At 40.8% G+C, this 23,371-nt stretch overlaps 1 protein-coding gene across 2 annotated transcripts in view; it reads right to left on the reverse strand.

The window, feature by feature from the left end:
- The window catches only part of elp3 (elongator acetyltransferase complex subunit 3), a 122,858-nt gene that overhangs the window by 93,762 nt on the left and 5,725 nt on the right, over positions 1 to 23,371 (reverse strand). Inside the window, exons 3-8 of one of the 2 annotated variants that reach the window (XM_064341069.1) lie at positions 21,048 to 21,186; positions 18,155 to 18,225; positions 16,248 to 16,311; positions 14,286 to 14,354; positions 9,088 to 9,242; positions 438 to 599 (exon numbers count right to left, since the gene is read on the reverse strand). In XM_064341069.1, coding sequence (XP_064197139.1) covers positions 438 to 599; positions 9,088 to 9,242; positions 14,286 to 14,354; positions 16,248 to 16,311; positions 18,155 to 18,225; positions 21,048 to 21,186 — 660 coding nt within the window. The remainder of the gene's footprint in view (positions 1 to 437; positions 600 to 9,087; positions 9,243 to 14,285; positions 14,355 to 16,247; positions 16,312 to 18,154; positions 18,226 to 21,047; positions 21,187 to 23,371) is intronic. The other variant, XM_064341070.1, reaches the window with a different exon arrangement.

Raw genomic sequence — 23,371 nt, forward strand, 5'->3', positions numbered from 1 at the left:
TTTAAAAGCAGCGCAGTCACATGCATTATTGAGCTGACACTTCGCTGAGCCACAGTGTAAACGAAGGAAGTAGGTCCACATTATTAATACAAAATATAGGGTTCCTTATGGCTGTATACATACATATACAGCCATATTCTTGCTAATGCGACAAAAATACGCAAGAATATTTTCCATAGACATTATTTATTTTCGAATCTAAAATGGCCCCACGCCGGAATTCCGGCACAGTGCCGGAGAACTTTAAGCCCTGCTTAACACAGGAAATGCATGGTAACATGAAATGTGTGTAGTTGTGAAAAATTGAGTTTTAATGTCTTTAGCCTAGATGTATGTAAACCTTTGGCCTCAACTGTATGTGAATGCTTACATTTATTTTCACGGTTAAGTTAATATTAATAGAATCCAGGCAAGTATCTTGACCCTGGTACTCAGACCTGTTGGTGTCACGGGCCACATCTTCATAGACGCTCTGGACCCCGATCTCCAGCCGGGTACACCCGTATCCCAACATGTCGCTCAGGTGCCGCTTCAGGCAGTAGTCTGGGCGAGTCTCTATGGTGATCCCCACGCACTTGGTGTTGCTTTGTTCAGAGTACCTGTGGGGCAATTCAGTCATATAAGTTAAGGGTTACCAAAAAGTGGGTAGAATGGGGGTGTATATTCCATTGTTTTCCCAATATTTCGAACAAAAATAAAACCATGATTTAGACATGCATACACGTACAACTGCATTAAAAAAACCCCGGACTCTAGCCTATAGTGAGTAGCCTAATGACGCTTCTCCATTGACCAGCACAGCACGGTACAGGACAGCAAGCATTTGTATCCTACCCGTGCCGTGTTGCCTGTTGCGCTTCTCCATTACACAACAGACCCGTGAAGGTAGGAGGAGTCATGGGAGGAGTAAAGCGGAGCAAAATTAGATATGTCATACATTGTTAGAAAGCCTATACTCTCACCTACTGAATAAATTAATTGTCAATCAAGCCAGACTATACTAAAAAGGGCGACAACGCCGTTAACAACACGTGTGGTATTACGCAGTTATTTTGGAAGGTACCCAGGCATCACAAATGCGCGTATATTTCACAAACGGATTGTCCAAGACAATATATGACCACTCAGTCTCAAAAGGGACATCTCTACGCGTAAAACCAATGGTAAGGTTGTATATTTATTCGATATTTAGTCCCAGGTATTGACTGTAGAATTCGCTAGTTAACGTTATTCTCTCTTGCTGTTCTGGTATTTAAAAAAGGCGGTTGCTGCCAGTGAACAAACTGAACATGGGATGACGTATTTGTGACGATTTCCATTGACCAGTCAACGGTCTGCAGTATCGAATTACAGCATGGATAGGACCTTTGGTACCTACCCCAGAACAGTAGCTAAAATCGGCATGGGTACTTGCGGCCCGGCACGAGTCAGGTGGCAGTGGAGAAAGCAAAACAAAGCGGGAGCATGGATTCTGGCACGGCACGGCACGGTGGTGGAGAAGCGCCAAATATGAGTCAGCAATTAAAGATTTAATTCAGTCTGTATGGCAAAAGGGTGGTCATTTTAGTGATCTTGAGATTTAAAATTCTGGAAACCCCTACTCTTGGCAAGTGCATTGCCTGATTCCGTTTAAAAACAGCACTCAAATATGTACCCCCAATGAACACTGTAAGACAGCAGTGTGTAAATAATTTGTCTAAACAGTTAAAGACAACATATTAAACCACCGACAACACATAATAAAATTGAAGCCGCAAGCAGCGTTGGGAGGGGTCCAAGCATTGGCACAATTGCGCCCCCTATGGAGCGAATTTTAAATGGTTTTGTCCTCAAGATCATATACCTTCACCCAACATATCTACTGCATTGCCATGGATGTCTCCTAGCCGCTAGGTATAAAGGCCTTTACTATGTCGTAACACTAAAGGCTGTTTTATACTTCTGCCTAGTACACGTAAAAATGGGTCTGTGTAGGGGTTGTGGGCAATGTGCGGCATGTGCGATGGTTGCAGACCACGGCCACGTTGAAAATGCAGACCTCCTCAAGAAATTAAAAGCGCGTAGTTAGTAACCAGTGCCCGCATACACCGTAAAGAAGATGATTGGTTGACTGCTGACATGAGGTCACTGGCATACGGCTTTGACTAATAGGTTATAACAGTTGATTCACAAAACCGCTAGGCAACGTTAAATATGCGACTAAAAGCGCTTTTGTCAGGTGAATGTCTTCGTTGCAACAAGTTACATCTAGATAAGCATTTTTGTGGTCATTGGTCCAGAATTTAGTAGGTCTGAAAATATGAATGAAGGTGTTGTCTTTTGAACTATAACGGTCACTAACAAAATCTAATTAGCCTACGTGGCCTGCGCAACCTGTGCAATATGCCGCACAAATGATTTGGCCCTTCGCGAGTGCCGCACATAACAGAAACTATGCAGACTACACATAGTATAAAAGTATAAAACAGCATTTAGATGGTCCGGTGTGTATGTAGAGCTGCCGCGCCGCAACTAAAATAGGCGTCAGACACATATTCCAATCCATTGCTCAGCTTAGCAGAGAATGCACATTTCAGAGCACCTCAGGGACAGATAGAATAATAACAAATAAATACACATTTCAAATAATATATACGACATTGAGAAAAAACTAAACAAAAGACGAAATATCAACTCGCGACCAGTGTGCTGCGCGCAGAGTAGCCTACCGTATTATGTATTTAGACAGAGGCAGATAAGAAAATTTTCGGTTACGCTGACCTATAAAATGCTATTCCATAAGCAAAATCAGACGTTATACATCATAAGAAAGCTTATACTCTGACCTACTAAATAAATGAATTGTCAATCAAGCCAAATTGTACTACAAAGGGCGACAACGCCGTAAGCAACAAGTGTGGTATTACGCACAGCTATTTTTGATGGTAGCCTACCCAGGGATCACAAATGCGCGTATATTTCACAAAGGGATTGTCCAAGACAATGCATGACCACTCAGTCTCAAAAGGGACATCTCTATGCATAAAACCAAAGGTAAGGTTGTATATTTATTCAATATTTAGTCCCAGATATTGACTGTAGAATGACATGGTATCATTTTTAAAAAACTTTCAGTGAGCAGCATTTTCACTGCTGTATTAGCATATCCTAGGGCTATTGTCGGGTTTATCTTGTTGCTATGACGGAATACAATTTTTTAGTGGTGAAAGAATATTTTTATGAATGCCAAGATAGACAGTATTGTTCATTATGTCATGAGTAGGGGGTGTAGTCATTGATGAGAATGCAGGGAGGGGGGGCGTGTTAAATGAACAACCAGGGTGACAATGGTGGCACTGCGAAACTCCGTATTCGGTATAGTTGTAGTGTATCATCCTCTTATGAAACTAAAACCACGCGTTTCTGTTTTTAACTCATACTTTGTTTGCAGTAGCACTGAATGTCTGAGTTCAGTAATCTGGGCACGCCGGCATTCCGACCACTAGGGGACTTGCACGAAGGGGTTAATAAAAACTTAGAAACATAAATATCACATTTACATAAGTATTCAGACCCTTCACTCAGTACTTTGTTGAGGCACCTTTGGCAGCGATTACAGCCTTGAGTCTTCTTGGGTATGACGCTACAAGCTTGGCACACCTGTATTTGGGGTATTTCTCCCATTCCTCTCTGCAATCCTCTCAACCTCTGTCAGGTTGTGGATGGGGAGCGTTGCCGCACAGCTATTTTCAGGTCTCTCCAGACATGTTTGATCGGGTTCATATCCGGGCACTGGCTGGGCCGCTCAAGGACATTCACAGACTTGTCCCAAAGCCACTCCTGCGTTGTCTTGGCTGTGTTCTTAGGGTCATTGTCCTGTTGGAAGGTTAACCTAATCTCCCAGTTCCTGCCACAGAAAAACATCCCCATAGCATGCTGCTGCCACCACCATGCTTCACCGTAGGGATGGTATTGGCCAGGCGATGAGCGGTGCCTGGTTTCCCCCAGACATAACGCTTGGCATTGTGGCCAAAGAGTTCAATCTTGGTTTCAACAGACTAGAGAATCTTGTTTCTCATAGTCTGAGATTCCTGTAGGTGCCTTTTGGAAAACTCCAAGCGGGTTGTCATGTGCCTTTTACTGAGGAGTGGCTTCTGTCTGGCCACTCTACCATAAAGGCCTGATTGGTGGAGTGCTGCAGAGATGGTTGTCCTTCTGGAAGGTTCTCCCATCTTCACAGAGGAACTCTGGAGCTCTGTCAGAGTGGCTATTGGGTTCTTGGTCACCTCCCTGACCAAGGCCCTTCTCCTCCAATAGCTCAGTCTGGTCGGGCGGCCAGCTCTAGGAAGAGTCCTGGTGGTTTCAAACTTCCATTTAATTTAAGAATGATGAAGGCCACTGTGTTCTTCAGGATCTTCAATGCTGCAGAAATTTTTTTGTACCCTTCCCCAGATCTGTTCCTCGACACAATCCTTTCTTGGAGGTCTACGGACTATTCCTTCGACTGTATGGCTTGGTTTTTGCTCTAACATGCACGGTCAACTGTGGGACCTTCTATAGACACAGGTTTCTGCTTTTCCAAATCATGTCCAATCAATTGAATTTACCACAGGTGGACTCCAAGTTGTAGAAACATCTCAAGTATGATCAATGGAAACAGGATGCACCTAAGCTCAATTTAGAGTGTCATACCAAAGGGTTTTGAGTGTCATAGCAAAGAACCATTGAGTTTAACAGGAAAATTAATCAGGAGAAACAATGCTTGTAGTAGTATCTACTGCATATCTGGCAGCAGCATGGTGGTTTGAGGCTCATTTGATACATTGGACCCTTGATGACTTAAAGGCATTTAGCAAACAAATGTGTTCCATACTGTATCAGCATAATTTACAGCTGAATCTAGTCCCGCCCCTGTATATGATCCATAATGTGTAGTGTCCTTCATATATTGTCTTGTGTTTGGCATTGTCGTATAAAACCTGTCTGATCATTATGTATCAGTGTGGGTAGGAACCTTTCTAATTGTTTGGCCATGATGGAAGTAAATAATCTATAATCTACATTAAGAACAGATATTGGCCTAAATGACCCACATTCCATTTTATCCTTGCCTTCTTTTGGTATAGCTGAGATTATCGCCTCCTTCTAGCTGGGTGGCGTTTGTGCCTTTTTTAGAGCTCAGTTCACTATGGGGAATAAGACAGGTGTTAACTCATTTTTAAATTCCTTATACCACGCCGTATAACCATCCGATCCTGGTGACTTGCTTAAATTATGCCTACCTATTGCAGTATTTAATTCATCTTCATTTATATCAGCAGTCATCATTCTATTTTGTTCTTCGTTTAAAGTGGGTAACTCCAGGGAATTCAGGTAGGTGTCAATTTGGGTTATGCTTTCCCCTGGAACTTTAGAATATAGAGTTTTGTAAAAACACTTCAAAAGCTTCCTGAATTTCACTTAGTTTATTTTTTATCATTTTTGTTCTTGCATCCCTAATTCTATGAATTGTATTTTCTGCTATCTTTTTTTTCAGTTACCACGCCAATATTTTCATAGATTTAGATCCACTTTCATAGTGTCTCTGTTTCAAAAACATTACATTTTCTTGATTTCTTGTGTAGCCAAACTATTAATTTTGTTCCTGATTTTTCTAATTTCCTCTAATGTATCCTGCGCAAAACTCAATTTATGTTTTCTTTCTAGTTCCTTCAGCATGTTTTGTAATTCCTTGAATGTTTTATTCATTTTTTTCTTCTTATATGAAGATATTGCTATGATTTTTCCTCTTAAAGCAGCCTTCAGAGTATCCCATAAAATGGGAGGTGAGACCTCTCCATTATCATTGAACTCTAAGTAAAGACTAATTTAAAAAAAAAAATTGTTCTTTAAAATAGGGATCATTGAGTAGACTTGAATTTAGTTTCCATGTATTATTCTTTGGTCGCAGGTTAAAATCAACAGACAAATATATAGGTGCATGGTCACTTAACTCTATTGTCCCAATTCCACAGGTGTTCATTTTGTCTTTATCTTTTCCAAATGTTATGAAATAGTCTATTCTTGTATATAGAGAATGGGGGGCGGAATAGTGAGTGTAATCCCTTCTGTTAGGGAAAAGGTCTCTCCATATGTCAATTAGACCAACATCCTCAAAAAGTGTGTTAACTTTCTTATGTAGGGACTTTGTATCATGCGTTTTTCTACTGGAAGAGTCTAACTTTGGATGTAAGTGTATTTAAATCTCCCCCCCAAATCAAAAGACCTTCTGTTTCCGTTATCATATTAGTAATTTTCTGGAAGAAACTAATATCACTTCCTGGGGGTGCATATATTCAAATTAGTAACTGAATTCCCATCTATATTCCCCCTTACTAAAATAAATCTGCCCTCTTTATCTCCCATTTCAAATACTTTTTCAAAATTTAGCTTGCTTGAGATGAGAATAGCAACTCCTCTCCTATGTTCTGATTTATATGAAGAGAAAAACAGATTTGTTAAACCCATTCTCTTTACTTTTTCATGCTCGTTATCATTTAAATGAGTTTCCTGTAAATCTACTACATGGGCTTGTTCTTTCTTCATTTTGGATAGAATTTTACTGCGTTTGATTGGATTCAACAGCCCATTGACATTAAAAGAAATGAATTTTACTTGTCACTAGCCATATGTATTTAACTGTCAGTGTATCATTGAAATTAGCAAAATAAAACACTAATAGATCTACTCCCTGAACAAACAAGAACAAAGAAACGCAAATGAAAAAATAGGTAAAGAAGGTGATTCCAAGGTTGGGGTTTCTAGTAGATGACCCTGGGCTGAGCTAGAGGAAACGTTTAGCTGTGGGAGAAAGCCTCTCCTACCCGTGGGCTGAGGGCCCCTACTGCAGCACACAAAAAAGTCTCTGTCCATTACACAGGAATGACTTTCTTGTGTATTCCTCCCATGTATATATTCTCATTTAGATGGGGAAAAAGGAGTGAATGCAAAAAATAAAATAGAGTAATAAAAAATTTACATTAAAATGTGTATTTCTTAAGATGAATATAGCACCGACTATTTTGGATTCTGTTTAGCTTACCAACACTTGTAAAGTTAGTCAGAACTTATAGCTCTTCTGGGGGGGATGAGGGCTGTCTTCTGAAAGCTTGCAGTCTCTCCCTGATATTCTTCTCTCGCTCCTCTCCCGTCCCCCACTGTCTCGGTCCTCCCACCGCTTCCCAGGCGGAGCCGGATAGCTGCTCAGCCAGGCTCTCCCTCGGTGTGATCACGCTGACGGGCAGTCCTCTGTCCATCATCTCTGTAGTCGCCTCCTCCACTGTCTGGTACAGCTGCATACTGTCCTCATAGAACACTCATAATTTAGCAGGGAGCGGAGTCTGGAAGCGGATCTTGCTCTGCTTTAACACTCGCTTCGCTTCAGAGTATTCCTTACGCTTCTGCAGGACTGCTGGGGGGTAGTCTTGATCGAAGTATATTGGCCTCCCGTTCAAAAACACCTTCTTCTTTCCCCAAGCCTTGAGCAGAATCTCTTTTTTGATTTTGTAGCAGAGGAATCTGATTATTATTGACCACGGCTTGTGGTCCCCGGAGGGTCTCGGGGCGAGCACCTGGTGTGCTCTCTCAGGGTCAAGCTCCGTAGTCGGGGGAATCTCCAGCGTGTCCCGTAGTAACTTTTCCACAAACTCCACCATAGACGACCCATCCGCTCATTCGGGAACATTATATATCCTTATATTCTCCTGTCAAGATCTCCTTTCTTGGTCGATTAGTTTATTTTCTTGTTCATTTATCACTTTTATCATCTTGCTTAGCACCTGTTCCACGTTTTGAACACGATCTTCCACCGTTTCAATTCGTGTCTCTGCCTCCGTCATTTTTTGGTTAACATTGGTGTGCTCGGATTTAATATCGTTTAGTTGTTGTTTTGTGTCTTTGCTAAAGTCCCGTATCTCCTCCAAAACTTTTGTTAAACTTGCAGCATTGTTTGGATGAGGTTTAGATTCGCCATCTTGTGCCTGTGTAGGAGAGCTGTTCTCTATGTTTTCTTCGTTTGCAGGCTCTTTAACGATGCTTTTTTATTTCCATCCCTTTTTCCCATTCTTGCCCCACTTACCAGTTCAAGTATTATCGAGAAATTTTGTATTTGACAGTTTTACAGGGCGAAGTAAGTATTTTTTCGAAGAAGCTGTTATTTTAGGCTGCCATTCAGGGTGATGACATCACCGGAACCTCTTTATTTTTAATTTGGGAATTGTTGGACCTTCATATGAGGATTGTCCACAAATAAATGCAAACGGCAGCCAATTTGTGATTCATCTTGTTGCTATGACGGAATATGAATATTTGGGTGGTGAAATAATATTTATATGAATGCCCAGCTAGACACTATTGTCCACAGTGTCATGCGTGGGGGGTGTAGTTGCAGATGAAACTGCAAGGAGGGGGTGCTTTCATATGGACGATCTGCGCGACAATGGTGGCGAATAGGTGGCGTATTCAGCATAGTTGTCGTATATGGTCTACTAATAAAGCTAGAACACAGAGTTTGTGTTTCCAACTCAAAGCTTGGGTGCAGGAGCACTGAAAGTCTGAGCTGAACAATCTCAGGACGCAGGTGTCATGGCCACTAGAGGGACTGCGCATAGGGGTTAATGTGCAATGGCAAAAAATGTTGAAAAATATGATATACAGCAAATGCAAACTGCTTTGGCAAAGAGGAGCAGTGGTTGTAACACTGATAGGGATTGGGGGAAGTGTTGATAATTACAAAAACCCCGAAAACTCCAGCCTCAAAAATTACCATAGATCAGAATCAACACAACCGTGACCCAGTCTCAACAAAAATTATGCATTAAAGCTCCACAAAGCTGGTATTTATGGCAGGGCTACCATTCAGAACCTGACTGTATTTAAGGCTAATGCCTCAAGATGCATAACCTGTAAGGAGCACAAAGCCTGGACCCCTCAGCAATGGTAAAAGGAATATGGTCTAATGAGTCATTTTTTACTCTTTTTCCTACATGAGCATAGTTTTATATTTGGAGAAAGCCAAAATCCAAAAAATGCGGTGTAATTATGATGTCCCAATCTCTCTCTCGGCCCTACCTGACAGCTTCGGCCACGCTGTAGGAGGTGTGGCCTGACAGAGCATCGTGGAGGTTCCTGATGAAGAAGTCCCTGTACTCTTCAGCGAGGGCCATGAAGGTGCCACCCATCACAATGAACTCCACTTTGTCCACACTGTGGCCCAGCTGCTTCAGCTGCACAGAAAACCATAGAGAACATAGAACATAAAACACAGTGTAGCAAAGGGGAGCTCAATGAGGACCTAACCGTTTCAGGATTTCATGTCAACTGCTGCTCTTAATTGTTGAATGAGCCCAGTCATTTCATGAGCTGCACCTAGAAACTGCATGTGTACCCTCCGTGAAAGCACTGAGCTGTGGCTTGATACAGAATAAACCAAAATTGTTGTATGCTGCTGTTTTTAACTCAAGAAGCCACAATAATTGGTGGAAAAAACCAACATACGCAAAACCCTCCACAAATAGTAGTGTATAAAAATGGAAAAAACTAAACAGCAATGAAGGGTCCTGTAGCAGGGGAGATTAATTGTATATAGTTATAAATGTTTCGTTCGAAATGCAGTCTCTGGTGGGACCATGAAACTGGGAGAAGGAGCTGAGGCCTCTGGCAGGACCTTGAGACCAGCCAGGAAGCTGTAGCCTCTAGAGGTCCAGAAGTAGTTGGCAGTAAGGAATCCTCTTGAAGGTTCCTTGCTGCAGCCTCACCAGGGAGGGAAGTCTGGGCAGGCTGGCAGGGCTTTGGCCTCAGATGGGGGAAAGACACCCAGTTGATGGCGTTTCCCACAGCTCTCACACCATAGCTCTAGCCAGACATCTTCATCATCTGAGAAATCATCTGTGTACCAAATGTGTCCCAGACATGGGTCCCGGGTCCTCTGGTGACCACACCTCCATGTCCCTACCTGAGGTGGGGTAGGCAATGGTTCCAAAAACATTTTCCAATAGATTTATTCTATGTGCACAAAGATCTTATTTCCCTCAAATTTTGCCCACAAATTAGTTTATATCACTGGTCTTGATTTGTCTGCAGCCCACTCACGTCACCATCGACGTGAGCTCACCTTCGATGGCCACTACTTCCCTGTTCTCTCAGTTCTTCCATGGTCTGCATACTCACCAGACACGCCACCCATTGAGCACGTTTGGGATGCTCTGGACAGGTGCATATGACAGCATGTTCCAGTTCCCAACAATATCCAACATCCAAACCGTTACACAAATAACAAGAACTGCTACTGAAATGAACTTACGTAAACAAACAAAAAAAAACATTTCCATTGCTGTAGGGTGCCTGGACAGAACCCACCATAATGTTAGGTTAGTCAATGGATATAGTTTTAGTTATTAAAAAGGTAGACATTGCAAATATCAGTGTCAAATTAAGGTTAAGGCTAAATAACAGCCAAGAATTATTACTACAAAAATTAAGCCCATTAAGGTGATGCTTATTCTCTTTGCCCCCATAGTACATATCCGAGACCCATAGCTGTAGATGGCCACTTCCTGATTGATGTTAATTCGGCATAAACCCATCAATCACTTGTCTGACATATGTTTAGCATGTGGCAAACATTTTCCAAACACAAGCAGTCATTAAGCTTGTGCATTATAGGGATAGTGACAGTAAAGTAATTTTTTCAAGAAACATCTTTATTTTGTGATATTCATAGTGCATGTGGGTGCATGGCTGGGGGCCTCACTGCATCCATGTACACTAGGGGTTAAAAATTGGGGGTGGATGCAGGTGGACGGCATCCACCCACCTTTGGTAAATAAATAAATAATTCTGACCGGCAGTTTGACAAATAACTATGACAATCCAGTCCATTTTTCATATGCTCCAGTCCATGTGTTCCCTCTAGCCAGTTACTCGCTCAACCAATCAAACATCTGAAGAAAAAAAAACTTAGGAGGAACAGTCGTTTAGGCACAGGCAGAGCCATAGAAATATAGCTCTGGGCACAGGCACAGAAAGAAAAATACCGTTGATAGTCTTGATTGTTTTGAAGCAGACACGGTAGGTAATTTCATTAACATGTAATTTCATCTATGCAACATTTTAAAGAGAGATGAATAAACAGCCCCCACGAACGCCGGCTATTATTAACGGCAACTTTGATTGCTTGAGCAAAATCAGCAGGTTGCTGGTCAGCAGTTAAGCTAGGATTTAATATTTCCCACATACGTTTTATTCAGCGGCGACTGGTGAGCTGAAAATTGGTGGGGCGCAAAACTTTCCTTTAAACTAATCATTGATCTCAACCTGTTTTCATTAGTAATTTTTCCTTTATTATCAAGCGTAGCCTAACATACAGCGTCTTCACACCATGTTAGGGGGATTAAATCATAAATTCAATTTATCCGTTAAAAATCCGTTTTAATCACCAAGTAGTCTACACTTAAACAAGATACACCAGTCTGTTATCTACCGTGTTAGCTTTCAGAATAACCAGCAAAAACAAAACCTGCACCTTCAATACTGTTTACAACTACGCATTGCAGATATCTGCCATGAATTCGAGTGCGGAGAAAGAAATGCGTGTATCCACAAATAATATTGATTAAAAATGTGCACAATTTCATACAAATGAAAATAAATGTAGGCTATAGCTTAAGGCCTAGGCTACTCGCTAAAACTGCCTATTTGGGGAGAGCTGGCTATATGTGACAGGTGCTGGTGTTTTGGTCCTCAAGTAGAGCAAGGTCATTTTTCAGTTTTTTACAGATTATGAAAGTGCAGATTGTAAGCTTTCATACAAAAACTTCTTGACCACAAGTTCATAAAATCTAAGGGTGGTAAATCAAAAGGGTAAAATCAAAAAGGAATATAATGATTTTTGTCCATTGTAAAGCATATGAGCCCCTTATGAAGGTTTAAGATGAAACATAGATACAAAAATATTGTCACACAATGCTGCACAGTACCTAAATGTGTAATAATTAACTCTTGTATGTATTTCTATACTCTGTACACTCGTATGTTTTCTTGTACGGGGATGGGATGATATGAAACAATTTTCAACCGTCCACCACGTTTTGGCAATGTTCCAACACTCTCCTCATCACTGTTGTATGCGTCACAAAAACTATTACACTACTACCTAACGCTTACATTGCAGTGTGAAATATCCACATTATATAATACCACTAACCTATTGAAAGACACTCAATTTCAAAAATAACGTATATAACCGAAATATATAGAGCAGTAATTGAATATTACGTAAGTGAATGCCATGATAAGAAAATGTTCGGTTACGCTGACCTATAAAACGCTATTCCAAAAGCAAAATTAGACATGTTATACATTGTTAGAAAGCTTATACTCTCACCGACTGAATAAATGAATTGTGAATCGGCCAGACTGTACTAAAAAGGGCAACAACGCCGTAAACAACACGTGTGGCATTAAGCACAGCTATTTTGGACGATAGCCTATACCCAGGCATCGCAAATGCGCGTATATTTCACAAACTTATTGTCCAAGACAATATATGACCACTCAGTCTCAAAGGGGACATCTCTACGCGTAAAACCAATGGTAAGGTTGTATATGTATTCAATATTTAGTCCCAGATATTGACTGTAGAATTACGGTATAATTTTTTAAAACTTTGTCTCGTTGTTTGAATTTGCATTAATTATTGCGATCGCAAGATCGGGATTTCCAAGAGGGGCTAAAAAGTGGCACCGAAACGAGGCACAGAAATTTGCGTAGTGATTTGGTCCGGTCGGTCATGACCATATTGGAACTGGTGCCATAAAGGTACCGGTTTTCTGTACCCAACCGTAGTGGCAACAGATTGAGCATCCGCCATTGTAGCAACCTCACAGTAAACAAACATACTACCACGCGGCTTGATTCATTGGCGGTGGCTTGACCGAAACTAAGTGACAATAGCCAACAAAACCAAACATGCTAATCAAACTGCATCACGCCTCCAAAACCCTGCTGTAAGAATCACTAAAACAAGTCGACTTTGCTGACAAATTATGAGTATTTAGTGATCCTAAAAATATTGTTTATTATATTGAGTGACTTCTTCAACACTCTAACTTTCGTAATATTAATAAAAATTAAAATAAAACAAAATTAAAAACCTTTTTTGCCTCCTAGCGCGATTTCAAGATTTGCGACTTGGGGACCTTTCCTCCATCACCCGTCACATATATGATAGTATTGCTATTGAGTAGCCTATTTCGTGGATTAATTGCATTGATATTCAAGGAAAATCAGGGGAAGATTCCGCCACTGCTTAGTGATTAAAACAGACTTTTCTAAATCGCATTTATCATTTAATCTCCCTAACACAATGTGAAGAAGCTGTGTGTCCTTTTCCAATTGCTTAGTCAGATCGTTAGCATGCTTGTTAATCACTGAAAATTAATTAAAACAGTTTGAGATCAATTAGTTTAAAGGAAAGTTTTGTGCATCACCAATTTTCAGCTCACCAGTCGCCACTGGTTTTTTATTTTATTTCAATTCGACAGTTTAAGAAAGATGGATAAAGGAGGAAGAAAGGGAGGACAAAAGAGGAGGATGACCGATTATTTTCGTGGGTAAAAAAATTCTCAGCATTAATGACACTCAATAAACTTGAACTATTTTATGTAAAAGCTTGCATCAATAGTGTACATTCTTTTTAAAACATTGTTTTCCTGAATTAAAATTATGTGCACAATACATTAAAGATACAACTATTTTGAGCTGAGACATTCATTGGTTTGTACCTTTTTTCACCCACCTCCCACCGGATCTCAGGGTCCACCCACCTCCCAACTCCCAAATTAACCCGATATACACCACAGATTCAGTGAGACGGATCATTTTAGCACTAAAAATGATCAGTGGGTTATTCAATTATGCTATGCCAACTCTGTCACTGCGGTGCTGCTTTGACAACACAAATCATTTCAAATAAAAGTTCAACATACATACAATGTATTATATGACAAAAGCTTCTGTGCAAACAAAAGGGGAAGACCATGGGGCCATTTGACAGAACCGTCCTGGTTTATACACCACTAAAATATGCAACCATTCTCATGGTGGTGGATCCAGAGCATTGTTCAGACACCTCTGAACAAATCCTCAGCGCTGCCATTAGACCGAAGATGATCAAATTTCTCCAAAACATATGTGAAAAGGAGCATAGAAATCAAAAATGCAGACGGAGGTTTATAGATTGACAGGAGTAGTAGAAATCCAGGATCTACCTGCTCCACGCGGTGACGGGTCTGCAGGTAGGGATCATACCGGGCTCGGATAGCTCTCATTGAGGTGGGCTGAGAGACACAAGAGAAGACAGAGTGAAAATAATGAATTAAAAGTAAAAAGGAAACAGAGAATCTTCGGAATTGTGGGGGCAACATGGGAAAGACATAAACAGAAATGATAAAGGCACAACTAGTAAAGGCACTCACTATGATTGGTATATGCCTTTATTTGCCATCACAGCAGTCAAACAGTTCTTATAATTGCCAACAAGCTTTTTGCACGTCTCCACTGGGATTTTGGACTACTCCTCTTTTGCGAAGATCTCCAGGTCCTTGAGGTTGGAAGACTTCCTTGCCATCACTCTGGTCTTTAGTTCCCTCCACAGATTCTCGATGGGATTCAGGTCTGGACTCTGGCTGGGCCACTCCAAAACCTTGATAGTGTTTTCTGTTAACCATTTCTTGACAACTTTGGCTGTATGTTTCAGATTATTGTCTTGTTGGAAGGTCCAGTGCTGCCCAAGGCCAAGTTTTTCTGCAGACCTCCTCTTATCTCATGATGCCGTTTACTTTGACAAGGTTGCCTGGCCCATTGCCTGAAAAACACCCCCAAAACATTACATTCCCACCACCATGTTTGACCGTGGGGATGGTGTTCTTGGGTTTGAATGCTTCTCCTTTCTTTCGCCAAACGAAAGCCACGTCCCTGTGTCCAAACAACTCAATTTTCGTCTCGTCCGACCACAGAATTGATGACCAAAAGCTTTCTTCTTTGTCCAGGTGAGCTTTTGCGAAGGCTAGGCGAGCTTTTGTGTGCCTATCTTGGAGAAGTGGAGTCCTCCTTGGTCAGCATTCATGGAGGCCAGCCTTGTGCAGTGTCCGCTGGAGTGTCTGCCTTGAGATTTTGGTACCAGAATTGCTCAGGTTCTTCAGGATGGCCTTGGTGGTGATCCTTGGATTCTTCTTGGCCTCTCGCACTACCATTCTTGCCAGCGCAGGGTCATTTTTGGCTTCCTACCACGCCCTCTGAGATTTTTCAGTGTGGAACTCCTTGTACTTTTTGATGATGCTTTGCACTGTGGCCACTAGCACTTGAGGTCCTCACAAAGCTCTTTGGTTTTAGCCATGACTTGCAATTGGCTAGAAATTGACTAGAGAACAACTGCATCAGCTGTTCTCAATTTATAGTTGATTAGAATGCTCTAGAACATGGTAGAAATTACTAGGACCATTAGGAGTCCTATAGAAGCTTGCATTTCCTCAAAAATTTGCGCCAATTTCAAGGGGTATGAACAATTTTGGACATGACATTTTTTGTAAAAATGTTTTAAAAAAAACATAGAAATAGGTAACATTTTTCATTAATATCTCTAACACAATGTCTTACCGTCTTTTGTCACCTTCTTATGTCATTTCCAGTCAGAAGAAACCTATTCGTCAAATAACAATTCACTATAACTCAAAATTTGGCATGGGTATAAATAATTTTGGGCTTAACTGTAGATGCCACAGGTTTGAGCATGAGCTATAGAGCTACTGGAGCCACCTGAACCACAAATGGCTTCATCCTTCACCCTTGGGTTACTAATGCAATTATTATTACTCCTATTCACAGATTACCAATTTTCAAGAGTGAGAACTATGCCTCTCCTCAGATCCGTGACAGCTCTCCTAATGCACTGTAACGTTTAAAACAGTCACTGGCTTCCGGGTACTAGGCACTTGAGTGGATATGAACAGCACAAGGATAATTCGTCAATCAGCAAAGTTCCAGCTAGGCCACATTTAAATTGCTTGACACTGGCATAGGCAGATAGAAAGATCAGCCCAGAGGGGTTGTTACTGCACAATGAGGCAGGGAATTATCTTGCTAACGGAAACCCTGCCTCTCACGGCAACATTTCGGTCCTGGACCTGTTCATCCAGAGTAGTGCAACATGTGGTAAAAAGATTAGCACTTACCTCATAGCCTGTGTAGGACTGTGTGGAGTACTCAAAGTCTGAGTCAGGACCACCAGGGCAGTATCTGAAAAGCATCCACAGAAACAGGCGAACAATCTCAATGAATGAATATATACAATTTATTTTAATGAGTACAAATACAATACCTTAAAACACATATTGTAGACCACCAAGAGAGATAACTAGATTCAACTTCGAGAAAGGTTTAAAAGCTTAATTCAAGTCAACATCACTGGCTTTGGTAAATGTGCCATCCTACCAAGTGGGTTCAGACATTCCTTTGAACTTTATCCCTTTGTCCTGGCACAATCCACATTAGCCGCGTTTCCACCGCAGGAACTTTACCCCGGAACTAGGAACCTTTTGAGGAACTCAGTGCGTTTCGACCGCAGGAACTAGGGTCTAAATTAAGTTCCGGGGACTTTATTTTACCCCCAAAAAAGTCCCTGCTCAGGGGGTAGTACTTTCCAAAAGTACCGGAACCTTTGGGGTGGGGCGCAAGCGCTGAAAATTTCTGATTGGTCGACTACTTGCAGTGTTATATTTCAACCGCCATGTTTAAAAAATCTGCAGCCGCAAACCGATTTATTTTCATAATAACTTGAAATCAAACTTGTATGTTATGCGGCGCAGTAACCTACTTTTGGTTATAGCCTGCCAACGTCTTGGAATTATAACGTGTGCTCTTCTGTTCTTTTCTTCCTTTAGTATTCGTTTTATGAAATGCTAAGCATTCGTGCACAGCATATTACGTACCAAAACATTCAAACGGTTTAATTCGGTTGCTGAATATTTTCTTCCGGATTTTCTTTGTTAGCCGTTGTAATTGACTCAAAACGTTTGATACAGTTATGTGAGGTATGCGGTAGTTCTGCGTAATTCACATTGGTGATACAGTAAAAGCAAACTGGAAATCACCTTCCGCACTTTTTGTCAGGGTAAAATAACAGATTAATTCTAGTAATCGTCCCTTTTGCTTTTTCAGACTGGCGTAATTTTACTCTGCCATTCTTCAATTCCACAAAAAGACCAGGAAGACTATGGACTAATTTATGGTGCATGGTTCGCATCTGGAGGGCACACTTCGCTGCTCGGCTAGCAGTAACTTTGATGGAAAGCAAACGTTGGCTGTACCACTGCTAACTTAAATTTTCACGCAAGTCCGAGTTTTCGTTCTATTCTTGTCATTTTGCGATTAGCCTATATGGAATTGACGATGTGAAAGTAATCAATTCAACAGCAAATTGTTTACAACGTGTGCATGTTTTCTGCTGTTGTTGCCAGTTATTTGTGGAATGTGAATGCATCTTGTCGCCTTGGATGTCAAGACATGAAAGTGAATGTTCGCATAAAAACATAATGAATGTGTTTGAGAGGATACATAAAACAGTTACAATCTGACTATTGGCCTGTTATATCCTATTTGTTGCATAACAACGGTCCAAGTTCAACTACCAACAACGGTTTTGCTTGACAACGGTAAAATATGCCCAAACGGCTGCAGAAGAATATTTCAATTTCAGGTGATTAAATCGATAAAACTCAATAAATACAAAAGTAACCATATATAGTCATTGTTGGTAACCCGTTGTATATAAGTGGAATAAACCCCTCCGGGCTGTCCCGGTTATTAGAAAATAATGTAGGCTACTTCGGTGGTAGTATGGGGTTACAGAAGAAATCATAGGACAGATGGACCGACGACAACGTCACTTTTTCATACGCCAGTGGGCTAATTTGCCTAATCTTCGTGGGACTTTAGACCGCGGTGGAAACGCAGACAACAATGGGCTGAAGGAACCTTTTAGTTCCTTGAAAAGTAGTTCCTGGGACTAAAAGTTCTGGGTACTTTTGGTGGAAACGCGGCTATTGAGTGTGGATGTCTGTTTATGTTCTTAGGCACTTACACACAGATGTTTCCTGTGAAGCTGATATGGGGACAGCGATGGGGTTTGCACATCACAGCGACAACAGCAATCTATACAGAGACACAGATACCAAAGAAAACACACAGGGCATACACAACGGCCCACATTACATTGCTGTCATTTAGCAGAAAAGTTGCACCCCAGAGTGATTTACACTGTAAAAAAAATATATATACAGTGCAGCAACACAATATTTTCTTATTTTGGCTCTGTACTAGGGTTAAATCTCGGGACCCGGAATCATGGGATTCCCCGGATCATTTTCAGTCTGGGGATTTTGGTATTCATAGAAATGGGACAATTCTTAACATGCAATGCGTAGTTAACAAAAACCAAACACAGAATATTTTTTTAAAAGGGTGTTAAATCTCCTTTCATATGGACTACATTTAAATGGCTGCACATTAGTTTTTTGCACATTCTTACATTTCCAAAAAAAATCAATTGCACTGTCATGCTCGTTTGATTTTGCATGAATCTTAACAGATCTGTTGAAATTATGTAAATCATAAAATGAAAGCCATCTCTTAAAAACTGTGAACATCCACAAATCTGAGCTAGTTTAGACTAACGTTAGTAACCTAGTTGAATCACTAACATTAGCAATTAGCTAGCTATTAGCTGGCTTACTGAGGTCTTTGTTTGCTAGAAAAACAAAGGCTAACACTACAACACCAAGAAAGATTCACAATTTACAATATACACAAATCACCCCCAACAATGCCACATCTGTAAAAATTCAACAAATCACTATCCCAATAATCTCTCTCTCTCACTCCGTCTCCCTCTCAAACAGTAACTAACTCGCCACTACTACCCAACATGGAAATCAGGCAATGAAAATGAATATAGCCATCTTGCTGGTCTGCTGAACTCCGGTTCTGAATAGTTATATGTTGTTTCAATTATGAGAATGAGAACACGCAAAAGAGCTGCATGATTGGAAAGACCAGTGAAGCATTGCTTCATGAGAGGGCTTTAAAACACATCATAATCCATAATACAAAATTTTATAAAGTTATCCATTGATGTACAACCCCAATTCCAAAAAAGTTGGGACGGTAAATGAAATGCAAATAAAAACACAAAGCAGTAATTTGTAAATTTACTTTGACTTGTATTCAAACAAAAACAGTATAAAGACAAGGTATTTCATGTTTTACCAAATCAACGTCATTGTTTTTTGAAGATGCCTGCAACACGTTCCAAAAAAGGACAGGGGCAATTTAGGACTAATAACGATGTGACAAGTTGAAATATCACGGTGATTTCATACAGGTGATGTTAAACAGGTGAGGCAATCGTGTTATAGTGTATAAGGCGCCTCCAAGAAAGGGCTAGTCCTTCATGAGCAATAATGGGTCGAGGCTTGCCAATTTGCCAACATGTGCATCAGCGAATAATCCAACACTTTTAGAACAACGTTCCCCAGAGTCAAATCGGTAGGATTTGGTGCATTTCACCCTCTGCAGTGCACAATATAATTTAAAAGATTCACGGAATCTGGTCAAATCTCAGTGCATAAAGGGCAAGGCCGAAAACCACATCTGAATACACGTGATCCCTCTGACGTCACTGTCTTAAAAGTCGTCATGCGTCTGTAATGGATATCATGACATGGGCTCGGAAATACTTCAGTAAGCCTTTGTCAGTCAACACCATTTGCTGCTACATCTACAGATGCAAGTTAAGGCTTTATTATGCAAAGCAGAAGCCATACATCAACACTGTTTAGAAGCACTGCCGACTTCTCTGGGCTCGGTCTCATCTGAGATGGACAGTAGTGTTTTGTGGTTTGACGAGTCAAGATTTCAAATAGTTTTTGGACAAAACAGCCGTCATGTCCTCTGGGCCAAAGAGGAAAAGGACCATCCAAGCTGTTATCAGCGTCAGGTCCAAAAGCCAGTGTCTGTCATGGTATGGGGGTGTGTCCGTGCCCATGGCATGGGTAAATCTGTGAGGGCACCATTAATGCAGAAAGATATGTACAAATATTGGAGCAACATATGCTGCCATCCAGACGCCGTCTTCTCCACGGACATCGCATTTTCCAGCAGGACAACGCCAAACCACACTGTGCCTGGATTACATGGTGCATGGCTGCGTAAGCAGAGAGTGCGGGTGCTAGATTGGCCTGTCTCTGATTGAGAATGTGTGGCGCATTATGAAGCGCAAAATACGGCAACGAAGGCCCCGTACAATTGTGCAGCTGAAGACCTGCATAATGGAAGAATGGGGGAAAATTCCGCTTGTTAATCTTAACCAACTGGTGTCTTCAGTGCCCAAACGCTTAATAAGAGTTATGAAAAGAAATGGTGATGTTACACAGAGGTAAACACTCGACTGTCCCAACTTATTGGAGCGTGTTGCAGTCATTAGATTTGAAATGAGTGTATATGAGTGTACATTTTCAAAATTAAATTCACAAGGTAAAACATAAAATAATGTTCTGTTGTAGTGTTTTCAATATAGTACAGGGTGAATAGAATTTACTTTATCACTCCTTTTTGTTTTATTGGAATTTTCCATTCTGTCCCAACTTTTTTGGAATTGGGGTTGAACATTGTCTAGTGAATCAGACAGAAGTCTTGCCTCACTGAAGTTCCTTTTAAAATTCTGAGGGTGTCGCTGTTTTGCACAATACCAGGCATGTTTTTGGATAAAGGTGCTTTTTTCACTTCACAAGGAAAATGGTTGTTGTGGTTATACTTCAACATTTAAAAAAAATGTGGGATGTGTTATGCATGTTAATTGTTTTCTTTCTTTTTTTTGGTGAAGCACTGCTTCACCTGTTGTCTTAGAGGAACCTCCTATGATACACACACATATACACAAAGTCTACATACAATGAACACAGAAGGAGGGGACCTACTCCACTGGCAGTGCGGATTGGCTTGGCTTTGAGTTTTGGCAGCAGGGTCCGGCGGTAGTGCTGTGGCAGGGCAGCAATAATATCCACCAGCCTCGGCTGCGCTGACAGGCCATACTTGGCAGAGGTCTTAGTCTTCACTCTGGGATGAAAACATACAGAAACAAGCTAAACAGACACCTGTTAAGTCAGGAAATAAAGAGACCAAAACCACTCTAAATATAATGTTGAAGCATCCAGAGAATATTGTGATTTTGGCATGTGATGATCTTTTTTGCCTCCATATCTCATTAATAATCAACATTTATTATCAGTTAAATGAGGCAGGTTTAGGGTTGCAAAGGGTCGGAATATTTCCGGTAAAAAGCTCGGGAATTTTAAGAATTTTGCACAATTTCAATATAAAAATCTTACCTTTTAATAGTGAACTTATTTGGGGGGGGATACACATAAAAAACCAATACTAGGTCTTATGGCATGTTTTGGTTAAAACGATTCCCATGCACAGCATTCAGCAACGCCACTTTTCCATCACATGTACTGATAATTTGCCAGCATCCCTTTAAAGGTGCAGTGTGCAGAATTTAGTGGCATCTAGCGGAACAGACTTGGCAGAAATTGAATATAATATTCATAAGTATGTTTTAATTAGTGTCTAATCCCATGAAAATAATAATTGTTGTGTTTTCGTTAGAGTGAGCCCTTTATATCTACATAGGGAGAGGGTCCTCTTCCACGGAGGGCGCCATGTTGCACTGCCATGTTTCTACAGTAGCCCAGAATGGACAAACGGCTCTAGAGGGGGCGCATTTGCCTGGGTACCTTCCAAAATAGCAGTGCATAATACCACACGTGTTGTTCACGGCGTTGTTGCCCTTTTTAGTACAGTCTGGCTTGACTGACAATCCATTTATTCAGTAGGTGAGAGTATAAGCTTTCTAACAATGTATAACATGTTTAATTTTTCTTTTGGAATAGCGTTTCATTGGTCAGCGTAATCGAAAGTCTTGTTATCATTGCATTCACTCTGTAGTAGCAGTAAAATACGCTGCACCTAACGAATCATTGTTAACGATTTTTCATAATTTCTTGGAAAATACTATTATTATTGAGGACTTATGGGCATAGCTAAGCCATGTTTGCTGATAGACCTGGCTGACATCGTTTTCTGGTGTAAGACAGAAGCGGATAGATATATATCATTGATTTACTCTGTCTCTGTCTCTATCTATTGAAAACAAGATTTCATCATTGCTATGTAAGTATTACTGCTCAAAATATTTCAGTTATATACGTTATTTTATAAATTGAGTGTTTTAGGTTAGTGGTATTTTATAATGAGGATTTTTCACACTGTAATGTAAGCGTTAGTTAGTAGTGTAATAGCTTTTGTGAGGCATCATGTCTTTCTATGATTCACCATGCAAAGCAGCTAACGTTAGGTAACATTAGCAATAAAACGCTACCACAATGCGGAACAATTAACAATCATAATCGCTATCTTACTTGTAAGCTATGACCTATAGTTTTACAGACTAAGGCCCTCATTTATCAATCTAACATAGAAACCAGCGCAGATCTGAGCGCAGAAATCATCTTACGTCAGGGTTCACGTGTGATTCATGAAACGTTCGTATCTTGCCAATCACAGTGAAAGAATGATCGGGCGTTGATAAATGTGGCGGTTTAAAACAATCGTCATTTAAATATCACGCCCCTATATATCCTCGGTTTAGAGGCCTCGCCCCTAGAGTTTACGACATGGAGAAGCGTAATGTGGCCAAGAAGAGAAATTTCTCCGACCTAGAAATAGAATCTGAACCAATTAGTTCTATTTGGCAGCCTGAAAAGTGGCATAGAAGGAAGTCAGAAAAATGCAGTGTGGAAGGAAATCACTGCTGCGGTCAACAGCGTTGCCGTAGACAATCGAACTCCAGCTGAGGTTGGAATATTTAATTTAAACATCCGTGATATGTATAGCCTATATATATATATATATATATATATATATATATATATATATATATATAGTAATTAGCTTATATCGTAATTCTTTACATTTAGGTGAAGAAAAAATGGTCAGACCTAAAACTCGCCACCAAAAAGCGTGTTACAGCCCATAGGCGCAGCACCCAGCTGACTGGAGGAGGCCAGCTGGATTCCAGCCTTGCATTGATGCAGCCTGAGGAGCGAGTGTCCGCGCTTTTCGGGTCTGCTTCCATTTCGGGCATAACAGTTGGCGGAGGAGACACAGACGCATCACCTGTGTCCGAGCTAGATAATGGTAAAAAATTTAATAGCCTAGGCTACTAGTATTTAAATAATTA

Source organism: Anguilla rostrata, chromosome 6 (assembly GCF_018555375.3).
Source record: "Anguilla rostrata isolate EN2019 chromosome 6, ASM1855537v3, whole genome shotgun sequence".
Classification (NCBI taxonomy): domain Eukaryota; kingdom Metazoa; phylum Chordata; class Actinopteri; order Anguilliformes; family Anguillidae; genus Anguilla; species Anguilla rostrata.